The sequence below is a fragment of the Trachypithecus francoisi genome, unplaced genomic scaffold (genome assembly GCF_009764315.1).
Source record: "Trachypithecus francoisi isolate TF-2019V2 unplaced genomic scaffold, Tfra_2.0 Lachesis_group10, whole genome shotgun sequence".
Lineage (NCBI taxonomy): Eukaryota > Metazoa > Chordata > Mammalia > Primates > Cercopithecidae > Trachypithecus > Trachypithecus francoisi.
In genome coordinates this window covers 78,965,914-78,993,027 of record NW_022681455.1, presented here as the reverse complement: position 1 = coordinate 78,993,027, position 27,114 = coordinate 78,965,914, and the positions used below count along the sequence as shown (strand labels likewise).

At 43.3% G+C, this 27,114-nt stretch overlaps 1 protein-coding gene across 4 annotated transcripts in view; it reads left to right on the top strand.

The window, feature by feature from the left end:
• The window catches only part of VPS35L (VPS35 endosomal protein sorting factor like), a 151,344-nt gene that overhangs the window by 57,501 nt on the left and 66,729 nt on the right, over positions 1-27,114 (top strand). For all 4 annotated transcript variants that reach the window (XM_033217848.1, XM_033217847.1, XM_033217850.1 and 1 more), the window contains 8 exons: positions 3,714-3,791; positions 4,278-4,400; positions 14,302-14,348; positions 15,807-15,918; positions 16,750-16,866; positions 17,855-17,908; positions 21,274-21,354; positions 26,122-26,184. In XM_033217848.1, the coding sequence (XP_033073739.1) occupies positions 3,714-3,791; positions 4,278-4,400; positions 14,302-14,348; positions 15,807-15,918; positions 16,750-16,866; positions 17,855-17,908; positions 21,274-21,354; positions 26,122-26,184 (675 nt within the window). The remainder of the gene's footprint in view (positions 1-3,713; positions 3,792-4,277; positions 4,401-14,301; positions 14,349-15,806; positions 15,919-16,749; positions 16,867-17,854; positions 17,909-21,273; positions 21,355-26,121; positions 26,185-27,114) is intronic.

Genomic DNA, 27,114 nt, shown 5'->3' with positions numbered 1-27,114 from the left:
CTAATTTTTGTATTTTTAGTAGAGATGGGGTGTCATCATGTTGGCCAGGCTGGTCTTGAACTCCCCACTTCAGGTAATCTGCCTTCCCCAACCTCCCAAACTGTTGGAATTACAGGTGTGAGCCACCACGCCCAGCCTTGTTTGTATATTTCTGCTCTGTTGCCTTTTGCCTTGTAGAACATAGCAAATACTTTTAACACATGTTGACATCACTTGAATAAGGCCTGATGTCGGAGACCCGGTGATAAAGACTTAGACTCATGCTGTCTTTTCTGCAAATAATTTGGTTATTAAAGAGAAATCAGAAAGTGAGGAAGTACGTATTTTTTGCAAGCCTGTTCCCTTTTAATGTTTGAAGTCAGGTACATGAGCTAGGGTACACAATCATATTTGTTACATATAAAGTGCCTTTGAATGGCAGATGCAACTTGAAACACAGTGACGATGAGAAGATGCAGAGGACAAAGCAGACCCATCCCAGCAAGATTGGTAGTGGAGTGCCTGGCGTCTGCTGAAATCATTTTTGTCAGTCCAGGCAATGCATTGATTCCCCTGGTTGGGTAGTTTCTAAAAGTCTCTTTAACATTAAAAGAGTAAGAGAGGCCAAGCACAGTGGCTCATGCCTGTAATCCCAGCACTTTGGGAGGCTGAGGCAGGCAGATCACTTGAGGTTAGGAGTTCAAGACCAGCTTGGCCAACATGGCAAAAACCCGTCTCTACTAAAAAATACAAAAATTAGCCAGGCATGGTGGTTCACGCCTATAGTTCCAGCTACTCGGGAGGCTGAGGCATGAGAATCACTTGAACCCAGGAGGCGGAGGTTGCAGTGAGCCAAGATCGTGCCACTGCACTCCAGCCTGGGTGACAGAGCATGACTGCCTCAAACAAACAAACAAACAAAAGAGACAGCCTGTGTGTTAGTAAGATTTCTTTCAGTTGCAAGTGCCAAAAACCCAGTTCATACTACTTTAAGCAAAAATAGGAACTTACTGGCCAGTGTCTGGAGAGACCAGGGGTAGTGCAGGCACGGCTGGATGCAGGCCCTCAAAGGGTGCCGTCAAGAATCAGCCTCTCCCCACATCACTCAGCTCTGCTGTCCTCTGAGTTGGCCTTGTTCTGTGACTTGCTTTTTTTATATGATGGCCCATAGCAGCCTCTGGCTTCCATCCTACCACCTTAGGAACCTTGTTGGAAAGTGTGTTTTCTCACCAATAGATCTAGCCAGAGCCTCAGGGCTGATTCTTCGTGGATTACCTAGGGTTGCTTGTCCACCCCAGTCACGTGGCCATGGGTTGGGGTCTGGGTGCTTACTGACTGGGCCTGGGTCACATGCCCCTGCGTGGAACGCAGGGTGGGGTGGATCCGGCTCCACCACAGACCTCATGGTCCGAGAGGAAGGTTTGATTCCCCAGAGACAAATGTAATTTGCTGTTACCAGCAACAGGGGGGATGAATGCTGGTCAGGCCGAAACGGCAGATGGAAATCATGAGCAATACCCTTGCTGCTCCGAGGAGACACGTTTTAGACTCGAGCAGATATCCAAGCTGCTCATTTGGCCCGATGAGAAGAGAAAAACAGAAAACAAAAGCTCTGTGTGGGTAGAGCGTAGGGGGAGCTGAAAGCTGTTTATTAGAGGAAGATATGATTAACTCCTAACTCACAGCCGCTTCAGCTCATCTCCATGGCTCAGCCACCAGGCCAGCCTTTGCTGTCACCTAACAGATAATTATTGTCTTTTCTACAATATGATTAAGTGGAAGGAGAATCAGAGCACTGTAGAACTGGATGTGATGTTTCTTGTTAGTGTGTATATATATATATACATATTTTAATCTATGTGCTTGTCCTTGGAAACAGCACTTCCTGTGCCCGATCACAGAGCTGCTCTTGGAATTTAACACCCGGATGGTTCTCAAATGCCATCTGAAAAACATTATTATTGTTACCCATCATGACCTCTGAGTAATGGAACGTGAATGGGAGAAATCTATCCCCATTTGAAGAAACAGAGATCCAGTCTCGCTCTGTTGCCCAGGCTGGAGTGCAGTGGCGCAATATTGCTCACTGCAACTGCCACCTCCCGGGTTCAAGCGATCCTCCCACCTCAACCTCCCAAGTAGCTGGGTCTACAGGCGTGCACCGCCACACCCGGCTAATTTTTGTGGTTTTTAGTAGAGACAGGGTTTCACCATGTTGGCCAGGCTGGTCTCAAACTCCTAACCTCAAGTGATTGGCCCATCTGTGCCTTCCAAAGTGCTGGGATTACAGGTGTGAGCCGCTGCAGCCCAGCCTACAAAGTTGTTTTTGCGATTAAGCAGCAATTTGGAAATGAAGCGTTTCTGAGGAAGTCAGTTTAAGAAACGCTGTGATGTTGTGTTTTAAACCTATGAACTCCCCTCCATAGCTCATCGCTCTACTTTTCCATCTAACCCCATTGCTGTACCTTATCTATGATTAGTAAATGTCTTCAGCTAGAATTGTTACAGTCTGTTTTGTAACAATGAAGTCAGGACCTAAGGGATTATAGCATTGTTACACTTCATGCTCATCTTACATAAAATTGCATAAAATGTATTAAAACTTATGTCTACTCTTATCACTGCCTTGCAAAGAATGGATTTGTATAGCTTTTAACTAACCATGTAACGGGGGCAGCAGCACATCTGAAATCCAAGCTGACTCTCTCATGTACCGTAATCTTTGTGTTTCATCTAATAAGTACAACTACCTATGTGTTTATCATCTTTTTAAATTGTGTACACAATCTCGAGAGTATATTCCTTTTTAGTTGTGTATTGATTTGTTCTCTTGGTCATCTGTTTAGAAATACATTCAATACCTTTGGGGAAGAGCAAAGATGATTTCTGCAAATGTCGCCCTTTTTTATTAAAAATAGCTTCTGTGTTCTTTCTTATAAAAGCAGTACATGTTTATTGAATAAGAAAACAGATAGGCTGGGCGCGGTGGCTCATGCCTGTAATCCCAGCACTTTGGTAGGCTGAGGCGGGCGGATCATCTGAGGTCAGGAGTTCGAGACCAGCCTGGCCAACATGGTGAAACCTGATCTCTACTAAAAATACAAAAATTAGCTGAGTGTGGTGACACATGCCTGTACTCCCTGCTACTTGGAAGGCTGAGGCAGGAGAATTGCTTGAACCTGGGAGGCGGAGGTTGCAGTGAGCCAAGATCATGCCACTGCATTCCACCCTGGGCAACAGAGCGAGACTCCGTCTCATAATAAAACAAAAAACAGATAAGGAAAAAAAAAAAAAATTAGGCCAAGCGCTGTAGCTCAGACCTGTAACCCCAGCATTTTGGGAGGCCAAGACAGGCAGATCATGAGGTCAGAAGATCAAAACCATCCTGGCCAACATGGTGAAACCCCGTCTCTACTAAAAATACAAAAATCAGCCGGGCATGGTGACACGTGCCTGTAATTCCAGCTACTCAGGAGGCTGAGGCAGGAGAATCCCTTGAACCAGGGAGTCGGTGGTTGCAGTGAGCTGAAATCGTGCCACTACACTCCAGCCTGGCAACAGAGCAAGACTTCATCTCAAAAAAAGTAATAATTTTCTGGACTTTTTCTATATAAACATAGTGTGTGTGTGTGTGTGTGTGTGTGTATACACACACACATATATATTAATTTCCAAAAATAAAATCATACTACTGTTATTGTTTGCAACCAGTTTTTCCGTTTGTCTGGCTTCAGGTGGGAATGGAAGTGGCCCCACATCTCAAAGAAACCCTAAATAAGAACTTTTTTGACTTCCTCCTTACGTTCAAACAGGTAAGAGAACACTCTCAGAATAGCTAATCGATATAACAGTTCTGTGAAAGCAAAGTCAGAAAACCCAGTTGGTTTTCCAAGTGGAGAATGCCTTAAAGCTCTATAAATGTGCAGGCCCTGGAAAATTACACTAGCTTCTGTTGTAGACAATTAAAATGTGTTGATTGTACTGAGTAAGCGGAGAAAGTTAATATGCATGTGTTAACAGGAAACGTCTCCAGTCCATGAGCCTTGCTTCTTAGCATCTGCTGGCTCCATTTTTATCAGGTTTCTGCTTTCCACAGCGCTCATTCCCAAAACAGCTCAGCTTGGTGACATGAGAAACTTTGTGTTTTTTTCTGGTTTAAAAAAAAAGCAACTGAGAAACCAGGCTATTTCTCTCAGGGCTGTCTACATGCTTACAAGTATGCACAGTCTGAGAGTTGTGTGTGCTTTGTTTGTTGATTTTTCCCCTCCTTTTCTAAGTGTTTGTTTGGTCTCCTGTAGATTCACGGAGATACGGTCCAGAACCAGCTGGTGGTCCAAGGAGTGGAGCTTCCATCGTATCTCCCCTTGTACCCGCCTGCTATGGACTGGATCTTCCAGTGCATTTCCTACCATGCCCCCGAGGTAACTGCTTCAGTGTGACGCTCACCTCCTGTATGGCGATAGCCCCTGCACGCTGTGCCTTTTCATGTTAATGGGACCCCTTCATAACAGCTATAGCAACGTTAGCGCTAGCCAGCCTTTATAGAGGGCTTACCCTGGTGGCTGGTTCTGTGCTTAGTGCTTTTCTGAGACTGTCTCATTTCAACAACTGTGGGAGGAGAATGTGGTGGCTTGAGAGGCCATATACCTAAGTGAGGCCACATACCTAAGTGAGGCCACAGCTAGAAAGCAGTTGGTGGTGGCTGGGTACGGTGGCTCACATCTGTAATCCTAGCACTTTGCAAGGCCAAGGTTGGGAGGATCACTTGATTTTAGGAATTTGAGACCAGCCTTGGCAACATAGCAAAACTCCATCTCTACAAAAAATTAGCCAGGCATGGTGATATATGCCTATAATCCCAGCTACTCGGGAGGCTGAGGTGGGAGCACTACCTGAGCCCCAGAGTTCAAGGCTACAGTGAGCTGTGTTTGTATTACTGCACTCCAGCCTGAGTGACAGAGCAAGACACTGTCTCATTAAAAAAGAAAAAAAAGGAAGGTGGTTGGTGACTTGATACAAACCCACAGAATTGGGCTCCAGATCCAACAAGCCTTATTGCCTCTTCACTTACCTTTCATGTACCCCTTTTGTGTTTATAATAATCCAATAAAGTCTGTAGAGCAGGTATTTTATGGAAGGAAAATAAAGCTCAGATGCTTAATTTCTTTTATAAGATTAGTTTTCTTTCCTTTTTTCTTTTTTGCCAGTTGAAGTATTGTCAGGAATTGAAGTGACATCAGAATCATAGCAGACATGTATTTTTTTTCTTTTCCAAAACTGAGAAGCAGTTTTAGCAGAACACCAATTCAAACTGTCATGAAGACCGTGATAGGCCAGGCACAGTGGCTCATGCCTGTAATCCCAGCACTTTGGGAGGCTGAAGTGTGCAGTTCACTTCAGGCCAGCAGTTCAAGACCAGCCTGGCTAACATGGATATATAGGCGTATATCACCATGCCTGGCTAATTGTTTGAATTTTTTTGTAGAGATGGAGTTTCGCTATGTTGCCCAGACTGCTCTTTTGTAGAGACCCTGTCTCTACAAAAAATACAAAAATTAACTGCGCATGGTAGTATGTGCCTGTAGTCCCAGCTACTCAGGAGGCTGAGGCAGAGAATCACTTGAACCTGGGAGGCGGAGGTCGCAGTGAGCCGAGATGGCACCACTGTTCTCTAGCCTGGGTGACAGAGCCAGACTGTCTCAAAAAAAAAAAAAAAAAAGACTGTGATAGATGAAGCTTCCCTTGTCTTTATTTGATAGTTGCAAAGAAAAGAGAGACTACAAAACAGGGACACATAGAGCAAGGCAAAGTTGAAGGATATCTGTCCTTTCCTAGATGTTGCCAACACATGTTGAAAGCTGTACAGAAAAGAAAAAAAAGGACATGACTTAACTGAGCTATCCCGCTTTTAAGAATTTATGCTGTAAGTTAGACGAGTGCATAAACATTATAAACACACACAGAGATGCACACACGGTTTGTTCACAGTAGTGCAAAATTGGAGGCAAGCATCAGAGAGGACTGGTTATGGTATGTGCATTCAGTGAGATGTTAATGAGGCCATTTAAAATGATGGAGACTCCTGATGATCTGTGCATACTGATGTAAGGGTATTCATGGTATATGGCTAAGTGCAAAAAGAAAGTTACATTGCTGTGTGTGTTGTAAGTGGCAGTGTGGCCTAGTGTTCAGGCATGGGCTCTGGAGTCAGGGTGCCTGGGTCTGCATCTCAGCTCCGTTACAGCTGTTGTGATAGAGTAGGGAGCAGGTAACTTATTCCTAACCACCCTGAGTCTTCTTTCTTCATCTGTAAAATGGGAGCAATATTAATGATTCCTATTTTCTAGTCTGTTGCAAGGATCAAAGAAATCACTGTATCTATGGTGCTTAGTGTAGCGCCCCACATCTTGGTACTTGCAGACATGATTTTTATATCTGTGCAAGAGAGTTGGGAAGGAGAAGTGACAGAATATCACTGGAGTGTGAGATTTGGGGCCATCATAACTTATTTTTCTTTGCCCGTCTGTTTTTTTCTTTCTTCCTTTGGGACAGTCTTGCTCTGTCTCCCAGTCTGGAGTGCACTGGTGCAATCTCGGCTCGCTACAACCTCTGCCTCCCAGGTTCAAGTGATTCTTATGCCTCAGCCTCCTGAGTAGCTGGGACTACAGGCATGCACCACCACACCCAGCTAATTTTTGTATTTTTAGTGGAGACACAGTTTCATCTTGTTGATCTCGTGCTGATCTCTAACTGCTGGCCTCAAATGATCCTCCCCCCTCGGCTTCCCAGAGTGCTGGGATCACAGACACGAGCCACTGCGCCCAGCCACCCATCTCTGTTTTCTAACTTTTCAACAAGTTTGCACTGCTTACATTTTTACTTTTTGAGATTCTAAATTATGAGGAGAAAAACGGACATCCTGTACTTCAGGTGAATAGTCTTACCATTAAGTAAATTGATTTTAAATCAAGCCACTATAAAGGGAAGATTGTTTGAAATTTTGCTGCTGGTTCTCTATGGTCCTCAGCATGGTTTGAGCAACCACATGCTGTCCCCCACTTCTGGGAAGGGTACCACGAACTTGACTATTTTCTTGGTATTCTACTGAATGACGGAAACATACAAGCAGGATTGACGTGGTGAAATGAGAACGCTTATTTTTTTTTTTCTTATTTTAGTGAAAGGCAAAATCAGATTTAAACACAAAAAGTACATGTCACAAGGCAGTCTTCTTTTTATTTTAAGCCCCAGTCATCTCAAAGGATGGCAGAAGCTGGGAATAGAGCTTTCCTGGGAGTAAGCTCTAGGAAATCATTATTGCACTAGAATAAGTGATTAAAAAATTAGGTCACCTGAATAATAATAAACTCTGATTCTTGGGCACACTTAAATAAGGGACATGCAGTGTCTTGTTAAAAAAAAATAATCATTTTCAAACTGCGGAAGAATTGATGTCGGTATGGAAGGTGGTGTTAAAGGTGCATATGACAATTTGGTGCCTAAAAGCTCTTTGATAGTGGCTGCTTTGATATAAAAGCTCACCTGCAGAGTAGAGCTGTGTATATCCATTAGAGGCCAAGACTTCAAACTAGGGGATGGTAAAGTTCGGCTGCAGCAGTTGGTAATATGCAGGGCAGGCAGGTGAGAGAGGGAAAGGAATAATACCTTTAGTTGTGAATATCTCATCTACAGAATTTCAAATTGAAGTTGAAATCCAAGGTAAAAAATCAAGGCATGTCTTAGTCCGTTTGGGCTGCCATAATAAGGCGCCATAGGATGTTTAAAATAGAATTGCAGCCTTGGCCTGACTTCTTTTCTCTCTTCCTGTACTTTTGAAGTGGGTAAATAATTATAAATAACCTAATCTGGAGATCACCTTAAAAAATCCAACAGTTGGCCAGGCATGGTGGCTCACACCTGTAATCCTAGCACTTTGGGAGGCCGAGACGGGCAGATCACGAGGTCAGGAAATCGAGACCATCCTGACTAACACAGTGAAACCCTGTCTCTACTAAAAATACAAAAAAATTAGCTAGGTGTTGTGGCGGGCACCTGTAGTCCCAGCTACTTGGGAGGCTGAGGCAGGAGAATGGTGTGAACCCAGGAGGTGGAGCTTGCAGTGAGCTGAGATTGCACCACTGCACTCCAGGCTGGGCGACAGAGCGAGACTCTGTCTCAAAAAAAAAAAATCCGACAGTTAAATATGGCTGTCGTTCTCAAACTCCATATATATTGGTAAAATGGTCATTGAATTAGACACAAAGACATACTCTTCTTCCCCAGAAAAGTATATATGTAAAACCTGGTGAAATTGTCTAGTTAGTTGTATTATACCAGTGTCAATTTCCTAGCTTTAATAATGCATTATAGTTATGTAAATGGGAGAAGCTGGGTGGTGGGTACCAAAGACTTCTCTCTACTGCTTTTTTCAATTACTGATGAGTCTGTAGTTAATTCAGAATAAAAAGTCTTTTAAAAATCCTTCAATTGGGAGGAATGCTCCATTCTTCATGATACGATTATTATGTATTGTGTGCCTGTATCAAAACATCTCATGTACCCCATAAATATATACACTTACTATGTACCCACAAAAAATAAAAATTGGGCCAGGTATGGTGGCACATGCCTGTAATCCCAGCACTTTGGGATGCCAAGGTGGGCAGATCACTTGAGGTCAGGAGTTCGAGACCAGCCTGGCCAACATGGCAAAACCCCGTTTCTACTAAAAATACAAAAATTAGCTGAGTGTGGTGGTGTGTGCACCTGTAATCCCAGCTACTTGGGAGGCTGAGGCAGGAGTATTACTTGAACCCAGGAGGTAGAGGTTGCAGTGAGCCAAGATTGCACCACTGCACTCCAGCCTGGGTGAGAGAGCAAGACTCTGTCTCAAAAAAGAATAAATAAATAAAAATAAATAATTAAAAATTAAACAGAAAACAAAAACATCTGTCAGTTAGGGGCAGTTTGAAAAATGATATTATATCCATGGCATGGATTAAATAGCCATGGATTGAAAGAGTGAGGTACATTTGTGTAATAACATGGAGAAGAAAGGGCCATCGAGATTCTCCATTTAAAAAGGCCGTATTTAAATATCTCCAGCCCAGTATTTGTAAGAGTATCCCATTGTGTAAAAACAAAACTAGACTTCTGTAACAATATATATCCATAAGGCATAGGCAGAGTTATAAATAAGAACATCAAAGTCTTAGATAAACACCAAAGTGTTGACAGTGGTGATTTCTAGGACGTGGAAGTTGGGAAGGGGGGACACTCACATCTTTCTTGATGCATGTCGATTTTGTTGGAACTTTTGTCTATAAAGCATTTCTTATTTTTACGATTTTTAGAAAAACAATGAAATGTTACATAAATAAGTGCCATGCAGGGCCAACAGCAACAATAACAAAAGCCTAAAACACAAACCAGCACACCAAGCAAATGCCTGCCTTGTGAATCTTCTGAATCTTCAAGTTCTGGTGTGTGTGAAAATGAAAGAAATATGCTGAGCTGCTTTTTCAATGGTTGATCCCAGCCAAAGGGCTTGTTTCGATCTCAGTCTGCTTTGAGCTGTTGTTCATCATGTTCTTGCCAAAGATAATCAATTCTGTCACTTCTTAGAGGGGAAAAAAATCAGTAACCTCCAGCAGACCTGCCCAGGGATCTATAACGTTTGGCTCTCTGGACACTTACATGTATTCTAAGTTCCTTTATGACAACAGAGCCTTTGGTTTTTTAAAGTTATATTCTTGGATGCATTTTTAGTGCATTCATCTTTTGTGAGAGAGGGAACTTTTTTAAGCATTTATCTTGTCTTAATGGTAAGAATCTTTTGTAACCTTTTAACTAGGGCATTTGCCCTAGCTAATGTTTCCAGAATTGGTTGGCCAGGAGGTCTTATTTATGTGTGTGTGTGTGTGTGTGTGTGTGTGTGTGTGTGCGCGCCTGTGTGTGTGCATGTGCATGTATATGAGATAGAGTAAACCTCACGAAGGCATGGGTTTCTGGCTGTTTTCCCCCCATCTTACCCTCAGTATCTGAACAATGGCTGCTGTAGTCATCCCTTGGAATACTTGGGGGATTGATTCTGGGATCTCCACGTATATCTTTTTTTTTTTTCTTTTGAGACAGAGTCTTGCTGTGTCACCCATGCTGGAGTACAATGGCCCGACTCCACTCACGGCAACCTCTGCCTCCCGGGTTCAAGCGATTCTCCTGCCTCAGCCTCCCAAGTAGCTGGGACTACAGCCACACCACCACGCCCAGCTAATTTTTGTATTTTTAGTAGAGACAAGGTCCCATCATCTTGGCCAGGCTGGTCTCTAAATCCTAACCTCACATGATCCACCCGCCTCAGCCTCCCAAAGTGCTAGGATTACAGGTGTGAGCCACTGTGCCCAGCTTCCATGTCTATCAAAATCCATGCATACTCAAGTCTCACAGTTGGCCCTGTGGAACCCACGTATACTTGAGTTTGGCATCTCACAAATACTGTATCTCACAATCAGCATATGGTTGAAAAAAATCCGTGTATAAGTGGACCCGCACAACTCAAAACCATGTTATTCAAGGGTCAACTGTATACTCAAGTTGCTCGTTAGGTAGGCGTTGAATGATTATTTCTGTGTGTCAGGGAGTATCAATGTGGTGATTACACAGAATCTCTCTTTTCCTTTCTTAGCCTTTTCCGAAGGCCACTTGGCTATTGGTCTTTAAGAATCACTTTTCAGGCCGGGCGCGGTGGTTCAAGCCTGTAATCCCAGCACTTTGGGAGGCCGAGACGGGCGGATCACGAGGTCAGGAGATCGAGACCATCCTGGCTAACACGGTGAAACCCCGTCTCTACTAAAAATACAAAAACTAGCCGGGCGAGGTGGCGGGCGCCTGTAGTCCCAGCTACTCGGGAGGCTGAGGCAGGAGAATGGCGTAAACCCGGGAGGCAGAGCTTGCAGTGAGCTGAGATCTGGCCACTGCACTCCAGTCCGGGTGACAGAGCGAGACTCCGCCTCAAAAAAAAAAAAAAGAATCACTTTTCAAATATAAATACCCAAAAGTGGGTTAGGGAAGCTGTTTATGATGTGGTCAATTGTGTCACCAGCTAGAATGCTTTTGGCTGTAAGGAACAAACATCTAACTGGTCTGGCCTCCACAGATAATTCCATGTGTCCTTCTCCACAACAAGTGGAGGCTCTTGGGTGGGCAGCTTCAGTCCATCTTTTTGCTTTGCTGACGCTGATTAGCAGCAAGGTGGGGGCAGCCGTTCCAAGCATCACGTCCAGAGCTGACAACATCCGGGGAATCTTTGATTCTTGGGTCCTTGTTTAAGAACAGGAAACCTTTCTCCAAATCCCTCAAAGACTTCCCATCCTGTCTCAGCAGCTAGAAATGGGTCATGGGCAAGGGGGACGAGACCCGCTATGATAGATTTGGGTCTGTATTAGTCTGCTCGGGCTCCCGTAACAAAATACCACAGACTAGGAGCTTAAACAACAGACTTTATTTCCTCATGGTTCTGAAGGCTAGGAGACCAAGATCAAGGGGACCAGCAAGGTTGTTTTCTGGCAAGGCCTCTCTCCTTGACTTGGAAACTCCCAGCTTCTTGCTGTGTCCTCACATAGCTTTTCCTTTGTGTACACACATCCTTGCTGTCTCTTCCTACAAGGACATTAGTCCTGTGGGATTAGGATCCCACCCTTAAGACTCCATTTAACCTAGTATAGTGATATTGGGGGTTAGGGCTCCAACAAACAATTTAAGGGAGATATAATTCAGTCCATGACAGAAGCCAACCTGGTTTATGTGAGGCATAGATGGAAATCTGAATAAAGTCAGGGTTCTGGGGGTAGGGATTCCAACAGTATCTCCAACATCACCTCTCACTTACTCAGGCAACACTTACGACAGAGAGGGGCAACACTTATGACAGAGACGGGCACCACCAGAAAGGGTGGAATTGCACTTAAGAACACTTATTTTTTTACTTTGGGTCCAGACTTAGATATAGATCCCTTTTATTTTATTTTACTTTTTATTTTTTAGTTTTTTACTTTTATTTTCTTTTATTTTATTTTGAGACAGGGTCTTGCTCTGTTGCCTGGGCTGGAGTGCAATGGTGCAGTTTTGGCTCACTGCAGCCTCAACCTCCTAGGCTCAAGTGATGCCCCCTCCTCAGCCTCCTGAGAAGCTGGGACTATAAGCACACACCACCATGCTTGGTCAATTTTTAAATTTTTTTTTAGAGATGGGGTTTCACCATGTTGCCCAGGCTGGTCGTGAACTCTTGAGCTCGAGCCATCTGTCCACATCAGCCTCCCAAAGTGCTGGGATTACAGGCATGAGCCATCGTGTCCACCATGTCTTTTTTTGTTGTTGTTGTTGTTGAGACAAGGTCTCACTTTGGTGCCCAGGCACAATCACAGCTCACCGCAGTCTTGACCTCCTGGGCTCAAGTGATCCGCCCACCTCAGCCTCCTGAGTAGCTGTGACCACAGGATATACCACCACACCCAGCTAATTTTTTGAAAAATTTTATGGCTTGGCGTGGTGGCTCACTCCTGTAATCTCAGCACTTTGGGAGGCTGAGGCGGGCAGATTGTCTGAGGTCAGGAGTTCAAGACCATCCTGGCTAACATGGTGAAACCCTATCTCTACTAAAAATACAAAAAATTAGCCAGGCGTAATGGCACACGCCTGTAGTCCCAGCTACTCGGGAGGCTGAGGCGGGAGAATCGCTCGAACCCGGGAGGCAGAGGTTGCAGTGAGCTGAGATCGCGCCACTGCGCTCCAGCCTGGGTGACACAGCAAGACTCTGTCTCAAAAAAAAAAAAAAAAAATTTATGTAGAGGTGAGGTCTCACTATATTACCCAGGCTGGTCTTGAATTCCTGGGCTCAAGCGATCCTCCCACCTCAGCCTCTCGACGTGCTGGTATTACAGGCATGAGCCAGCACCCACGGCCTGCACAAATCCCATTTTACCACTTATTAGGAAGTGGCTTAACCTTTGGCTTTTTCATCTGTAAAATGGGGATAATGTTCCATGGACCTCACAAGGACATAGTGAAGAGTAAGAGAGTCAAGGAAAGTCAAGGACTTAGCCTGAAACCTGGGCAGTGCTCAGTGTCCTGTAATTACCTCTGGGCTTGACCTTCTCCAAACCACTGCCCTAAATGAGCCTTCTTCCATTGATTTTCTTAAAAACAGGAGCTCTTTTAAAGATATGTAATTATCTTAAGATAGCTCCAAAGCCATTAACAGTATTCCAATGAGTTAAAAAAAAATCTACTTCCTTTTGGGGGAAAAAATAGACCTCAAACTGTGTTGGAGAAGAAATGTATCAAAGAACGTGGCCTTTGATCCCAGCCTGCCAAGGTTCATGTCTGGCTGCCATCACTAACTGTGCGACCTTGGGTGAAAAACATTGCTATTTGTGGCTTTGTTTTTCATCTGTGAAATGGGAGAATAGAGCCCCTGCTTCCAGGGTGGTTGGGAGAGGTAAGATCGTGAGTGCAAAGTGTTTCTCACCATGGCTGGTGGACACTAAGCTCTAGCCCGGTGTTTGTTGCTCATATTACTAAGTGCACCCTGGGCACCTCCTGAAATGGGGAAGAATGTGGGGTTACAAAAGAGGTAGAGAGAATTGTCATTCTCATTTGTGCCCTGGTGACCCCACAGTTGAGATGGTACCACTTGTAGCCTTGCAATAAGGAGACCCAGGTTTGACAGAGTTGCCAACTCTTCCGAAGTCTCATTGTTGGTAGTTGGCGAGGCTGGATTTGAATCCAAGTGTGCCTGATGCCAGGGTCCCAGCTTCTATTGATTGATCGATTGATTGATTGAGACAGGGTCTCCCTCTGTTCCCCAGGCTGGAGTGCAGTGGCATGATCTCAGGTCATAGCAGCCTCCACCTCCTGGGTTCAAGTGATTCTCCTGCCTCAGCCCCCTGAGTAGCTGGGATTACAGGCACCCGCTACCACACCTGGCTAATTTTTGTATTTTTAGTGGAGACAGGGTTTTACCTTGTTGGCCAGACTAGTCTCGAACTCCTGACCTCAAGTGATCCACCCGCCTCGGTCTACCAAAATGCTAGAATTACAGGTGTGAACCACCGTGCCCGGCCCCCAGCTTCTGTGTATTACACTAAATGCCATGAAAGTGAATTTTTTCTCCCCTAGCCTCCCCATCCCTACCAGACACTGAGAATTATCTTAATGGACATGTGGCGACATTCATTTTAGAGTTTGACTTTGGAAATCTCTTAGAAATGTTACTTTAGCTCCTCCAACCTGATATTTTAATTATTATTATTTTTAACATAATAGGCTCTGCTGACCGAGATGATGGAAAGGTGTAAGAAACTAGGAAACAAGTAAGTATTTTAAGATTCATAAAGTATGAGTTTGAAAATGGCATTGGCTGGTATTTTTGAGCTTAGCCTGCTTACCTGGGCATAGAGCTGAAGAGAGAGAGGCAGGATCACATGGAGGTTTAGAACACTGGAGTCCAGTTGCCTGGCCTCCGACCTTGGCTATGTTCTGTCTTAGCCCTGTGACCTTGGGCCACTTGCCTGACCTCTCTGTGCCGCTGTCTCCTCATCTGTAAAATGGGTATAATAATAGTTCTTTCCAACCGGGCGTAGTGGCCTACGCCTGTAATCCCAGCACTTTGGGAGGCTGAAGTGTGTGGATCACCTGAGGTCAGGAGTTCGAGACCAGCCTGGCCAATGTGGCAAAACCCCGTCTCTACTAAAAATACAAAAACTAGCCGGGGTTGGTGGCATACACCTGTAGTCACAGCTACTCAGGAGACTGAGGCAGGAGAATTGCTTGAACCCAGGAGACAGAGGTTTCAGTGAGCCGAGATCATGACACTGCACTCCGGCCTGGCAACAGAGCGAGACTCCGTCCCAAAAAAAAGAGAAAATAATAATAATAATAGTTATTTCCCCATGGGGCTGTGGTAGGTGATTGGGCTAGGGTGAAGTTCATCTCCCTGACTGTCACAAATATGAGGTTGTCTCTCTGCTTTCCTTTTAGTGGTAGATACATGGAAATATCCTTGCGTGGGCTTTGTTCACCACTGTGTCGCCAGAGCCTAGTGCCTGTTAACATAAGATCTCTTTCCTAAGAAATCTCTTGCATAAACTGGCCGGACACGGTGGTGCACGCCTGTAATCCCAGCACTTTGGGAGGCTGAGACGGGTGGATCACCTGAGGTCAGGAGTTCAAGACCAGCCTGGCCAACATGGTGATACCCTGTCTCTGCTAAAAATACATAAAATTAGTCAAGCATGGTGGCACGTGCCTGTAATCTCAGCTACTCGGGAGGCTGAGGCAGGAGAATCACTTGAACCCGGGAGGTGGAGGTTGCAGTGAGCCAAGATAGTGACACTTTACTTCAGCCTGGGCAACAAAGTGAGACTCCATCTCAAAAAAAAAAAAAAACTCTTACATAAATGAAGCGGATATATATTTACAACATGGATCAATATTGTTACTTAATGTTCTGTCTCATTAGTGCACCAGCTTATTGAATGCTCACTCTTCTTCTTAAATGAACTGGATCACTTGCTGATCTGTCTATTCATCCTGCCATCTATCCATCCACCCATCTAAACATCCAGTTAATTCAACATTTATTGAGTTTCTAATATGTACAGGACACTGTGTTAGTCTTTCCAGTTTACCTTTTTACTCTGGTCTTTTTTTTTCCCCCAACTCTGCCACTAAAGAGCTATTAGTCATCCTTCCTGGCAATATATACCCAAAAATTAAAGCAGCTTTGATCGAGGAGAAGCCAGGCTGACTTGGGGATCTGTGTCTTGCAGTGCCTTGCTGTTGAATTCCGTGATGTCTGCCTTCCGGGCGGAGTTCATCGCCACAAGGTCTATGGATTTCATTGGCATGATTAAAGAGTGTGATGAATCTGGTTTCCCCAAGGTAGGCTCTTGACTTCATGCTCAGTAGGACACAAATAAGCAGTGTATATCCGATAGCTCTTGAGAGACAGTCCGGTGTTGGGAACAGCATGGGCCAGCAGGAACACAGGCGAAGGCTCTGTGTCTGAGAGATGCAATGGAAGATGAGTTAGAGATTGGTATTGTCAGACCCCATGTGATTGCTAGGCTTCAGGCCCCCATGAGCCCTAAATCTTATCAAATTAGCTCACTATGAAGGATTTAAGAAAGACTTTGGTCTAACGTATTTAAGAATATATCAGGCTGGGCACGGTGGCTCATGTTTATAATCCTAGCATTTGGCAGGCCAGCACAGGAGGATCATTTGAGGCCAGGAGTTTGAGAACAGCCTGGCAACATAGCAAGATCCCATCTCTACCAAAAATCAAAAATTAGCTGGGTGTGGTGGTGCATTCCTGTAGTCCCAGCTACTTGGGAGGCTAGGGTGGGAGAATCGCTTGGAGCCCAGGAGGTTGAGGCTGCAGTGAGCCATGATTATGTCATGAAGCCTGATGACAGAGTGAGACCCTGTCTCAAAACAAACAAAAGATTATATCTTCATTCATTATTTGTGAAAAACTTTGTTCAGTGGAATATTATGGCCCCAAATTAGACCAACAGATGTAGCTAACTCTGTGTGAGCCTCTCATTGTAGCTGGGGCAGATATGTTTGATAGAACTTCAGAAGGAGGTTGTTGGAAGATTAGCCCCAAGAAGGATTAAACATTACAACCTTTTCTCTTTTCTTTTCTTTGAGCTTCAAGTTGCTTTGATTTAAAATTTCCATAACACGATGGTTTGACTTTTTCCTTAGCATCTCCTTTTTCGATCACTGGGGTTAAACTTGGCCTTGGCTGATCCTCCCGAGAGTGACCGACTTCAGATTCTCAACGAAGCTTGGAAAGTTATCACTAAGCTGAAGAACTCACAGGTGGGTGGCCATTTTGTCTTTTTTTTTTTTTTTGAGATGGAGTCTTGCTCTGTTGCCCAGGCTAGCGTACAATGGCGCCATCTTGGCTCACTGCAACCTCTGCCTCCCGGGTTCAAGCAATTCTCTTGCCTCAGCCTCCTGAGTAGCTGGGTTACAGATGTGTGCCACCACATCCAGCGAATTTTTGTATTTTTAGTAGAGACTGGGTTTCACCATGTTGGTCAGGCTGTCTCAAACATCTACCCATCTTGGCTTCTCAAAGTTCTGGGATTACAAGCATCAGCCACTTTGCCCGGCCTGCCATTTAAACTTTAAATCAACCACTTTTTGTCTAAGTTTTGGCATCTACTCTTTTAAAAAATTACCCTTCCGGGCCTAACATGGTGACTCACACCTGTAATCTCAGCACTTTGGGAGGCTGAGGGAGGAGGATCACTTGAGGCTGGGAGTTTCAGACCAGCCTGGACACCATACCAAGACCCCTGTCTCTATTTGAACTAGAAAATGGAAATTATCTTTTCATTAGTTATACGTTTTTCCCTAAAGAAATCTATTTATTGTAATTGTATTATTTGTTTACCTGTAGTAGAGAATGGATAGCTTTAAAGATGTAATTTCTTTGATTTTTTAAAATTCAATTCTCACAGCCTTAAGATGTGCTAAAAGTATAAAATTACATGATCATGCATTCAGAACTGCCATAAAAAAATAAAACTTAAAAAAATGCATACCATTACAGATATTTAAAACTTTATAAAACATCACTTAACTTTATAGTGGGCATCCAAAATGTAACAGTTTGTAAGATTTAGGTTTGAAAATATCATTAATAGGATATTCCTAAATTAAAGATCAGCCTTTAAGCCAGTAATTAGCAAAAGGAAATTCCAGTTTCCGACCATTGAACAGAGCCACCTGAAGCTTCCTGTTTGCTGGAAAGCATACTATGTTGTACTTAACGTTAAGATGCTTTCCTTTTTCTTTGTAGGACTACATTAATTGTGCCGAAGTGTGGGTAGAATACACCTGCAAGCATTTCACGGTATGTGTGACTGTGGTGGTGTTTTTGAAAGAATTAGAGTTTTTCATGTTTATAGTAGTGAATTAGCCTAGTTTAGGTATTGAGGCATTTGACCATGGTGCTTGCTGTTATAATTTATAAAAATTGTGTTCTTCATGATAAAGCATGATGGATCATTAATATGTGTACTATAAGAAAAAATAACTGTTCCATGTTTACATGTAAGTTTGGAAAATGCAGCATTATACAAAGTTAAACCATTTTTTTTTTTTTTTGAGACAGAGTCTCGCTTTGTCGCCCAGGCTGGAGTGCAGTGGCCGGATCTCAGCTCACTGCAAGCTCCACCTCCCGGGTTTACACCATTCTCCTGCCTCAGCCTCCCGAGTAGCTGGGACTACAGGCGCCCGTCACCTCGCCCGGCTAGTTTTTTGTATTTTTTTAGTAGAGATGGGGTTTCACCGTGTTGGCCAGGATGGTCTCGATCTCCTGACCTCGTGATCCACCCATCTCGGCCTCCCAAAGTGCTGGGATTACAGGCTTGAGCCACCGCGCCTGGCCTAATATGTGTACTATAAGAAAAAATAACTGTTCCATGTTTACATGTAAGTTTGGAAAATGCAGCATTATACAAAGTTAAACCATTTTTTTTTTTTTTTTTAACCATAGGATACCTTAGATGTTTATATGCTACAGTGCGTTGCGACTGTACATCAGAGTCTAGTAAGCAGCATTTCCCAAACAATTTGACTGGCATGTAATTTTTTTCCTAAGCAAACGTTTCTTTCCCGAGGCATAGACTAGAACCACAGTTAGGGGAATACTAGGCTTCTCAAAGAACAGAGACTTTAGAAGCAGATAGAAGTGCGTTCAAAACCCTTGCCAGAGTAATTTGTTCATTTTTAATCAAGTCCTAAAAATTTAAGTATAGCATTGCTATAGTCTGAATGTCTGTGCCCTCCTAAAATTCATATGTTGAAATCCTAGCCCGCAAGATGATGGTATTAGGAGGTGGAACCTTTGGGAGATTAGGTCATGAGGGCAGAGTCCTTATGAGGGGGATTAATGCCCTTATAATAAAAGAAGCCCACCAGCCTGGCCAACATGGTAAACCCCGTCTCTACTAAAAATAACAAAAAAAATTAGCTGGGTATGGTGACACGTGCCTGTAGTCCTAGCTACCCAGGAGGTCGCGGGAGGAGAATCGCTTCAATGTGGGAGGCAGAAGCTGCAGTGAGCCAAGATTGCACTGCTACACTCCAGCCTGAGTGAGAGTGAGACTCTGCCTCAAAACAAAAATAATAATACAAGTAAGTCCCGAGGAGCTCACTATCCCCTTCCACCCCGTGAGGACTTGGGGAGAAGATGCCATTTGTGAGGAATGGGTCCTCACCAGACACCAAATCTACCTCGAGCTTGGACTTTCCAGCCTCCAGAACTGTGAGAATTAAATTGCTGTTGTTTCAAGCTTCCTGGTTTATGGTATTTTGGTAGAGAAGCCCAAACAGACTGAGCCAAGCACACATGCAAAAAAGTGCACGTATCATAAGTTTGCTGGCTCAATGAATTTTCACAAGGTACGACCATGTAATCACCGTTCAGAGTAGGAAATAGGAAATAACTGACCCCGCAGAACCCCCAGAACTGCCCCTCGCTGTCACACCTCAGCCCTTGGGGAGGTGCAGGTAGACACCATCCTGGCCTCTAACACCAAAATTGATTTTGCCTCATTTTGAGCATTAGGTAAGTATTGGTCCATGGATTTTTGTGTTTTTTTGGTCCTATTTTTATTTTACATTTTATTATGGAAATTTAAACAGATTCGCTCCCTTGTACCCATCAATGAGAAATTATCAACTTACGACAAATCTTGTGTGATTTATATCATTACCATGTCCCCTGACCCCTGGAATATTTTGAAGCAATCTCAGACATCGTATCATTTCATCTGTCAGTATTTCAGCACATCTGTAAAAATGTAAGGATTCCATTGATTGATTGATTGACAAACAGGATCTCACTCTGTTGCCTGGACTGGAGTGCAATGGTACGATCGTGACTCACTCCAGCCTCGACCTCCTGGGCTCAGGCAATCCTCCTGCCTCAGCCTCCCGAGTAGTGGGAATCACAGGTACATGCCAGCACACCTGGCTAAATTTGTTTTACTTGTAGAGATAGGGTCTCGCTGTATTGCCCAGGTTGGAGGGTTCCTTTCCTTAAAAATCTAAATATATTATTCTAAGGAAAAAGTTTCTTTTTTTTTTTTTTTTTTTTTTTTGAGACAGAGTCTCACTCTGTTGCCTAGGCTGGAGTGCTGTGGCATGATTTCAGCTCACTGCAACCACCAGCTCCTGGGTTCAAGCAATTCTCCTGCCTCAGCCTCCTGAGTAGCTAGGACTACAGTTGTACACCACCACACCCAGCTAATTTTATGTATTTTTAATAGAGACGGAGTTTCTCCATGTTGGCCAGGCTGGTCTTGAACTCCTGACCTTAAGCAGTCCACCCTCGGCCTCCCAAAGTGCTGGGAGTACAGGCGTGAGCCACCTCACGCGGCTGAGTTACTAATTATTTAATATCATAAATACCAGTCAATATTCTGATTTCCCCAATTATCTCATTTTTTAAAAAGTTTATTTGTTGAAATCTGGTTGAAAATAAGGCTTTTACATTGCAATAGGCATTTTAGGATACTTTTGATGTGTAAGTTATCTTTCAAACCGTCTCCTTCTCTCCTTCCCCTTTCTTTCCCTGTAATTTATTTGTTGAAGAAATTGGGTCTTTTGCGCTGTAGAGTTTGCAAAGACTGGATTTTTCCCATTGCATCCTTGTGATGGTGTCTGATGTGCTCTTCTGCCTTTTGTAATTCTCATAAATCAGCAGTTAATTATAGAGACTCAAAAGCCATTCCTAGCTTGTGGGCCTTATAAAAACAGGCACTGGGCTGGATTGGGCTGCAGTTGGCTAACTCCTACTTAAGGTGACAAAAGTGAGCAGTGAGCAGTTAGATCAGACGGCTTGCAAGGGTGAGCCTGCGCTCTTCCACAGTGCTTCACTGTTCTCTCTGCAGGCACTTGAGGGAGGGCCTGGGACAGGCAGGCAGAAAGAGGCATGGCCGATTTGACCACCGCTCAGGGAAAGCAGGGACAATGTAAAGCCCCAGAACCTTTGAGAACAGTGTTTAGTCCTGACTAGGTGTGGGGCTGTGGTACTAGACTAGGTGATATGAGTGGGAGCTCCTCCCTTCTGTTATTTTCAGCAGAATGTTGAAAACGATTTCCTGGAAGATGTGTGATGTATTATGAGTATGTTAGTTCTTTCTCCCGGGAACATAGTCAGCGATTGCCATACAGTGTCTAATGCATGTTTGGTTCCTTTTCCCTGCTTAGAAACGAGAGGTGAATACCGTTTTGGCGGATGTCATCAAGCACATGACTCCAGATCGTGCATTTGAAGATTCCTACCCCCAGGTAACAGATTTGCATTTCTCATTTCAACATTGTTAGGAATTTTGTTCTGTTGAATTAAATAGGCATTCTGCCTGGGTCATGCTATAAAGGCAGGTAATCCTGTGTTTGAATTGTAGCTCTGCCATATCCTAGCCATGTGCCTTGTTTTTTGTTGTTGTTTTTTTTTTTTTTTTGAGATGGAGTCTCGCTTTGTCTCCCAGGCTGGAGTGCAGTGGCGCGATCTCAGCTCACTACAAGCTCCGCCTCCTGGGTTCACACCATTCTCCTGCCTCAGCCTCCCGAGTAGCTGGTACTACAGGCACCCACCACTATGCCCAGCTAATTTTTTGTATTTTTAGTAGAGACGGGGTTTCATCGTGTTAGCCAGGATGGTCTCGACCTCCTGACCTCATGATCCGCCCGCCTCGGCCTCCCAAAGTGCTGGGATTACAGGCGTGAGCCACTGCACCTGGCTGCCGTGTGCCCTTTGATTGGTTACTTAACCTTGTTGTGCCCCAGTTTTCTCACCTGTGAAATGAGGATAGTAATAGTGCTACCTGAGAGTTACTGTGAGGATGAAGTGAAGCCCTCACACAGTGGCCTGGCACGTGGTCAATGCTCAACAAGCGTTGTCATCATTGTTGTCACCAGTAAGTAAATTGCAAGTATTTTTAGTTAAATCAACTTTTTTTTGAGACAGGGTCTCGCTCAGTTACCCAGGCTGGAGTGCAGTGGTGCGAGGCTGGAGTGCAGTGGTGCGATCACCGCTTAGTACAGCCTCGACTTCCTGGGCTTAAGCATAACTTTCTTATGTGGAAATAAATTTAAACTTATTGGAAAGTTAAAAGAAAGAATTTCTATTATTCTTTACCCAGATTCACTAACTGTTAACATTTCTTTTCTTTTTTTTTTTTTTTTTGAGATGCAGTCCTGCTCTGTTGCCCAGACTGGAGTGCAGTAGTGCGATCTTGGCTCATTACAGCCTCTGCCTCCTGGGTTTAAGTGATTCTCCTGCCTCAGCCTCCCGAGTAGCTGGGACTACAGGGGTGCGCCACCACGCCTGGTTAATTTTTTTGTATTTTTAGTAGAGATGGGGTTTCACTGTGTTAGCCAGGATTGTCTCGATCTCCTGACTTCGTGATCCACCCGCCTCAGCTTCCCAAAGTGCTGGGATTACAGGCGTGAGCCACCACGTCTGGCCAGCTGTTAATATTTCACCACATATGCTTTATCATTCATGCATGTCCACACATATATACATGTATGTGTGTATGTTTTTTTTCAGAATTATTTGATAATAAGTTGCATACATTATGTCACATTTTGCTTCTAAAGAGTTCAGTGAGGCCAGGTGTGGTGGTTCATGCCTGTAGTCCCAGCACTTTGGGAGGCCAAGGAGGGCAGATCACTTTAGTCCAGGAGTTCAAGACCAGCTTGGGCCATCTCTACAAAAAATATAAAAATTAGCTGGGCCTGGTGGTGCATGCCTATAGTCCCAGCTACCTGGGATGCTACAGGGGAGGATCACCTGAGCCTTGGTCGTCGAAGTTGCTGTGAGCACTCCAGCCTGGGTGAGAGAGAGACATGGTCTCAAAAAAAAAAAAAAAAAAAAAAAAAACCCACTAATGGGGGCATGTGAAAAGGGTATAAGAGCAGCTTGAAGGGGCTCTCACTTGCTCCCAATTTGAGGATCAAATGGAATTAGGACAGTAACGGATTATAGCCCATTGAATAAAATAGGAATCCAAGAGTCCATCCTTATGACGAATAGATAAATCGATGAGCAGATTGAGAAATGTGAAAGAAATGGTAGAATTGGAAAAATCACCATTTTGCAGCCATCACAGTAAAGACAAGAATTGTCTTCCTTTAGGTAAGAATTATCGGTGTATGTTAAACCTGGAGAAAGAAGAGTTTTGCACGCATTGAGGAGGAGAGAGATTTTGATAGTTTCATGAGGAGCAGGATATTTGCATATCTCAAAAGGTCTTCCTACTGAGCAAGTATCAATGCAATGGGGAAAATAGTGACTATACAGCAGAGACACTGGATAGTCCAGTTAATGAGAGTTCATCTCACCAATGAGGAGCAAAAGGCCATCATGTGCCTGCAGATGTAGTACCCTAAGAAACACACAGCATCACCCGTATAGCATTTCAGTTGAGAATGCATAAGCTGAATTTAATCACAAGGGAATGTCACACATGCCCAGACTGAGAAGCATTCTATAATTCTTCAGGAATAACACTGTGGCCAGGCTCCATGGCTCACACCTATAATTCCAGACTTTGGGAGGCCAAGGCAGGAGGATTATTTGAGGCCAGGAGTTTGAGTCCAGTGTGGACAACATAGCAAGACCCTATCTCTACAAAATTTAAAAAATAAAGAAAGAAATTAGCCAGATGTGGTGGTGCATGCCTGTAGTTCCAGCTACTTAGGAGGCAGAGCTGGAAGGATTGTTTGAGTCCAGGAGTTGGAGGCTGCAGTGAGCTATGGTAGCACCATTGCACTCCAACCTCAGTGACAGAGTGAGATCCTGTCTCTGATTGAACTGAACTAAAAATTAAATAAATAAATGAAATAAAATAAATAAAAAACCAAAAACCCCAGAAATACCATTGCCATAAATGACAAGGACAGACGGAAGAACTTGTGAATTAACACAGACTAAAGAGACGTGAAAATGGAATGCAGCGTGCAATCTCAGACTGGATCCTGCGTAGAAGATGGAAAAAAGTAATGTCAGAAAAGACTAATTGAGGCAATCAACAGATTGGATTAGATTTCAAATTAGATTAGATTTCATTATATCAGTGTTAACTTTCCCGATTTGATAACAGCAAGTGGAAATGTCAGAGAATATGATTTTTCTTAGGAAATAAAAAAGGAAGTGTTAAGGGGTAAGGGCATGATTCATGCAATCTACTCTCATATAGTTCAGGGAAAAAACAGTATGTTTTACATAGAACCAGAAAGCATATTCGGCAAAATATTAAAAATTGATGGATTTGGGTAAAGAATATGTGGGAGTTCTCAGTACTATTCTTTCAGCTTTTCTGCAAGTCTGAAATTATTTCAAAATAAAAAGTTAAAGGCAGGTGAAGTGGCTCACACTTGTAATCCCATCACTTTGGGAAGCCGAGATGGGCAGATTGCTTGAGCCCAGGAGTTCAAGACCAGCCTGGGCAACATGGTGAAACCCTGTCGCTACTAAAAAAATACAAAAATTAGCTGGTGGTGGCAAGTACCAGTGGTCCCAGCTACTCTGGAGGCTGAGGCAGGAGGATTGCTTGAGCCCAGGAGGTCAGGACTGCAGTGAGCTGAGATCATGCCATACTGCACTCCAGCCTGGGCAACAGAGAAAGACCCTGTCTCAAAAAATAATAATAATAAAACAAAAAGGTTTTAAAAAGTGGATGGACTGTGTGTTTACAAATTGTATCATTAGATGGATGGATAAGTGAGGAGATAAAGTAAATTAAAATACTAGCTTCTGTAGAGTCTTAAGTGGTAAATAAATGGGTGTTTGTATAATTCTTTCAATATTCTTTATTTTTGAGCATTTTTACAATGAAATATTAAGGGAAAAAACTCCTATCTTTTAAAATCACAGTTTATGTGTAGCCGTGCTTAAGTGTTAACAAAAAATTTCTTGTTCTAAAGGGATTAGGTGTTTTGTGCTTCAGAAACTATTTCAACCAGACAGCATTGCAGTGTCTTACAATGGTATGCCTTGGAGCACTGTTTATGATGAAGTTTTGAAGTCCTTTATTAGTTTTTTGCTTGACTGACCTAGTAAGCTGCCTAATTATGGAATGGGCACATAACGTTCTTCATGTTCTGTTTTTAGAACGTGAGAGATTTTCTTTGGAAATTATTGAAACAGCAGTTTTTTTAGTGTAAACAAATTGTCAGTACATTTTCTTGATAGCACCCAGAGGTAGGGAGTTCTATTTTATTTAGAAACAGCATCTCCCTGGCTCTCCTGGACCAAGACCCTGTCAACCTTTCAGTCTGGACTGTGCATCACAGAGTGAGGGGCGGTAACCATCAGTATCTGGGCCTTTTTGAGGCAGACCTCACAGACTGTGCCACTGTCCTTGGGTAATACCTTGGCCTTTAAATCTACCAGCGAACTCTGTCCAAATCCTCTCCAGTGAGTAATCAAGAAACACAGGGCCACACGATGATGTAGAATAGGAATTGGCCAACTACAGCCCGTAGGCTATATGTAACCTGCCACTTGTTTTTGTGAATAAAGTTTTATTGTCACAAATTCATTTAATGCACATTCATTTAATGTTGGCAATGGCTGCTCTTGCACTACACTAGTGTTGAGTAGTTGTGGTGGAATGTAGGACATTTATAGAAAAAGTTTGCCCACTATTCAAGTAATAACAATAGCTGACATTAATGGAGAACTTTCTAAGGGCGGGCACTGCAACCAGGGCTTTCCATGAACCATTCCATTGAGTCCTTACTGCTTTGATCTCCAATTCACGGATGAGGAAGCTGAGACTGAGACTCAGTTACTTCCCCAGGACTAGAAAGTAGGATATACAGAGTCATTGAGCAAACTCAGACTGAGACAGAGCCTACCCTAAGCCCAGTTTACCATTTGTCGAACAATCCAGGCTTACCTTATTGTAGTTATAATTGCAAATTATGAAAAGTGATTGCCTTTAAAAAAAAAAAAAAATTCAGGTTTTCATGAGAGAATGTGAACCAGAAAGAAATTTTTAAACATTAAGTTTTTAAAAATAAGATTTTTGTTTGTTTGTTTTACAGCTTCAGTTAATAATTAAGAAAGTTATTGCCTACTTTCATGACTTCTCAGTTCTTTTCTCAGTGGTAAGTAGCATTTCTTGATTATTTTTGGAAATTTGTACCTTGTCTCAGTAATGTTTTCATGATGCCCCAGGCCAAAAGAAATATTCCGCAGTTCCTTGTAGTTAGGTCTGATCAACTTAAGTATTTATGTCTTAACAGCTTAAGCAGTATTTGAAAAAATAATGCACAAAACTGAGAGAAAAATATTATTTCTGTTTCATTCCTTACTTATGGGAGATGTGCTCTGTTGGGCGTTACACAACTTCTCAAACCTTCGAAACACTCTGGACAACCTTCTCTTACTTTGCTCTTCCACAGTGATTTTCACAGAGCACTTGCTTTTTAATCACATAGCCTAATGTTAAAACTATGAAACACATTGAGCTGGTAGTTGTTTCAGTGTCTGACAGTTGAGATTTACCATGTTTCCCTCAAAAATTTAAAATATCCTGCGATGTCTGTTCAAGTTTGCTCAGTGCCCTGGGCAAGTAGGAATCTAGGTTATTCTCTGTATAGTAACATTCTGTGTCTCTCCCTTCACTTCCCTCTTCCAGGATCCATTTATGTATGCTCACAGGATTGTAAGAGTTTTTATTTTAATCATAGCAGCTAATATTTATTGGACATATACCACCCTCCAAGGACTGTTCTGGAAATATACAAGTATTGCCTCACATCAGTTTCATACCACTGCAGGGAAGTAGGAGTGATCACTACAGTACTGCTTTCTTATCAAGGGGGAATATGTTCCAAGACCACCCAGGAGTTGCCCGAAATCGCAGATCATGCTGAATCCTGTGTGTACTATGTTTTATCCTATAAATACATACCTACAATAAAGTTTCATTTATAAATTAGGCATACTAAGAGATTGACAACAATAGCTAAAGTAGAACAATTATAACGATATGCCAGCATCGCTACTCTTGTACTTTGGGAGCATTATTAAGT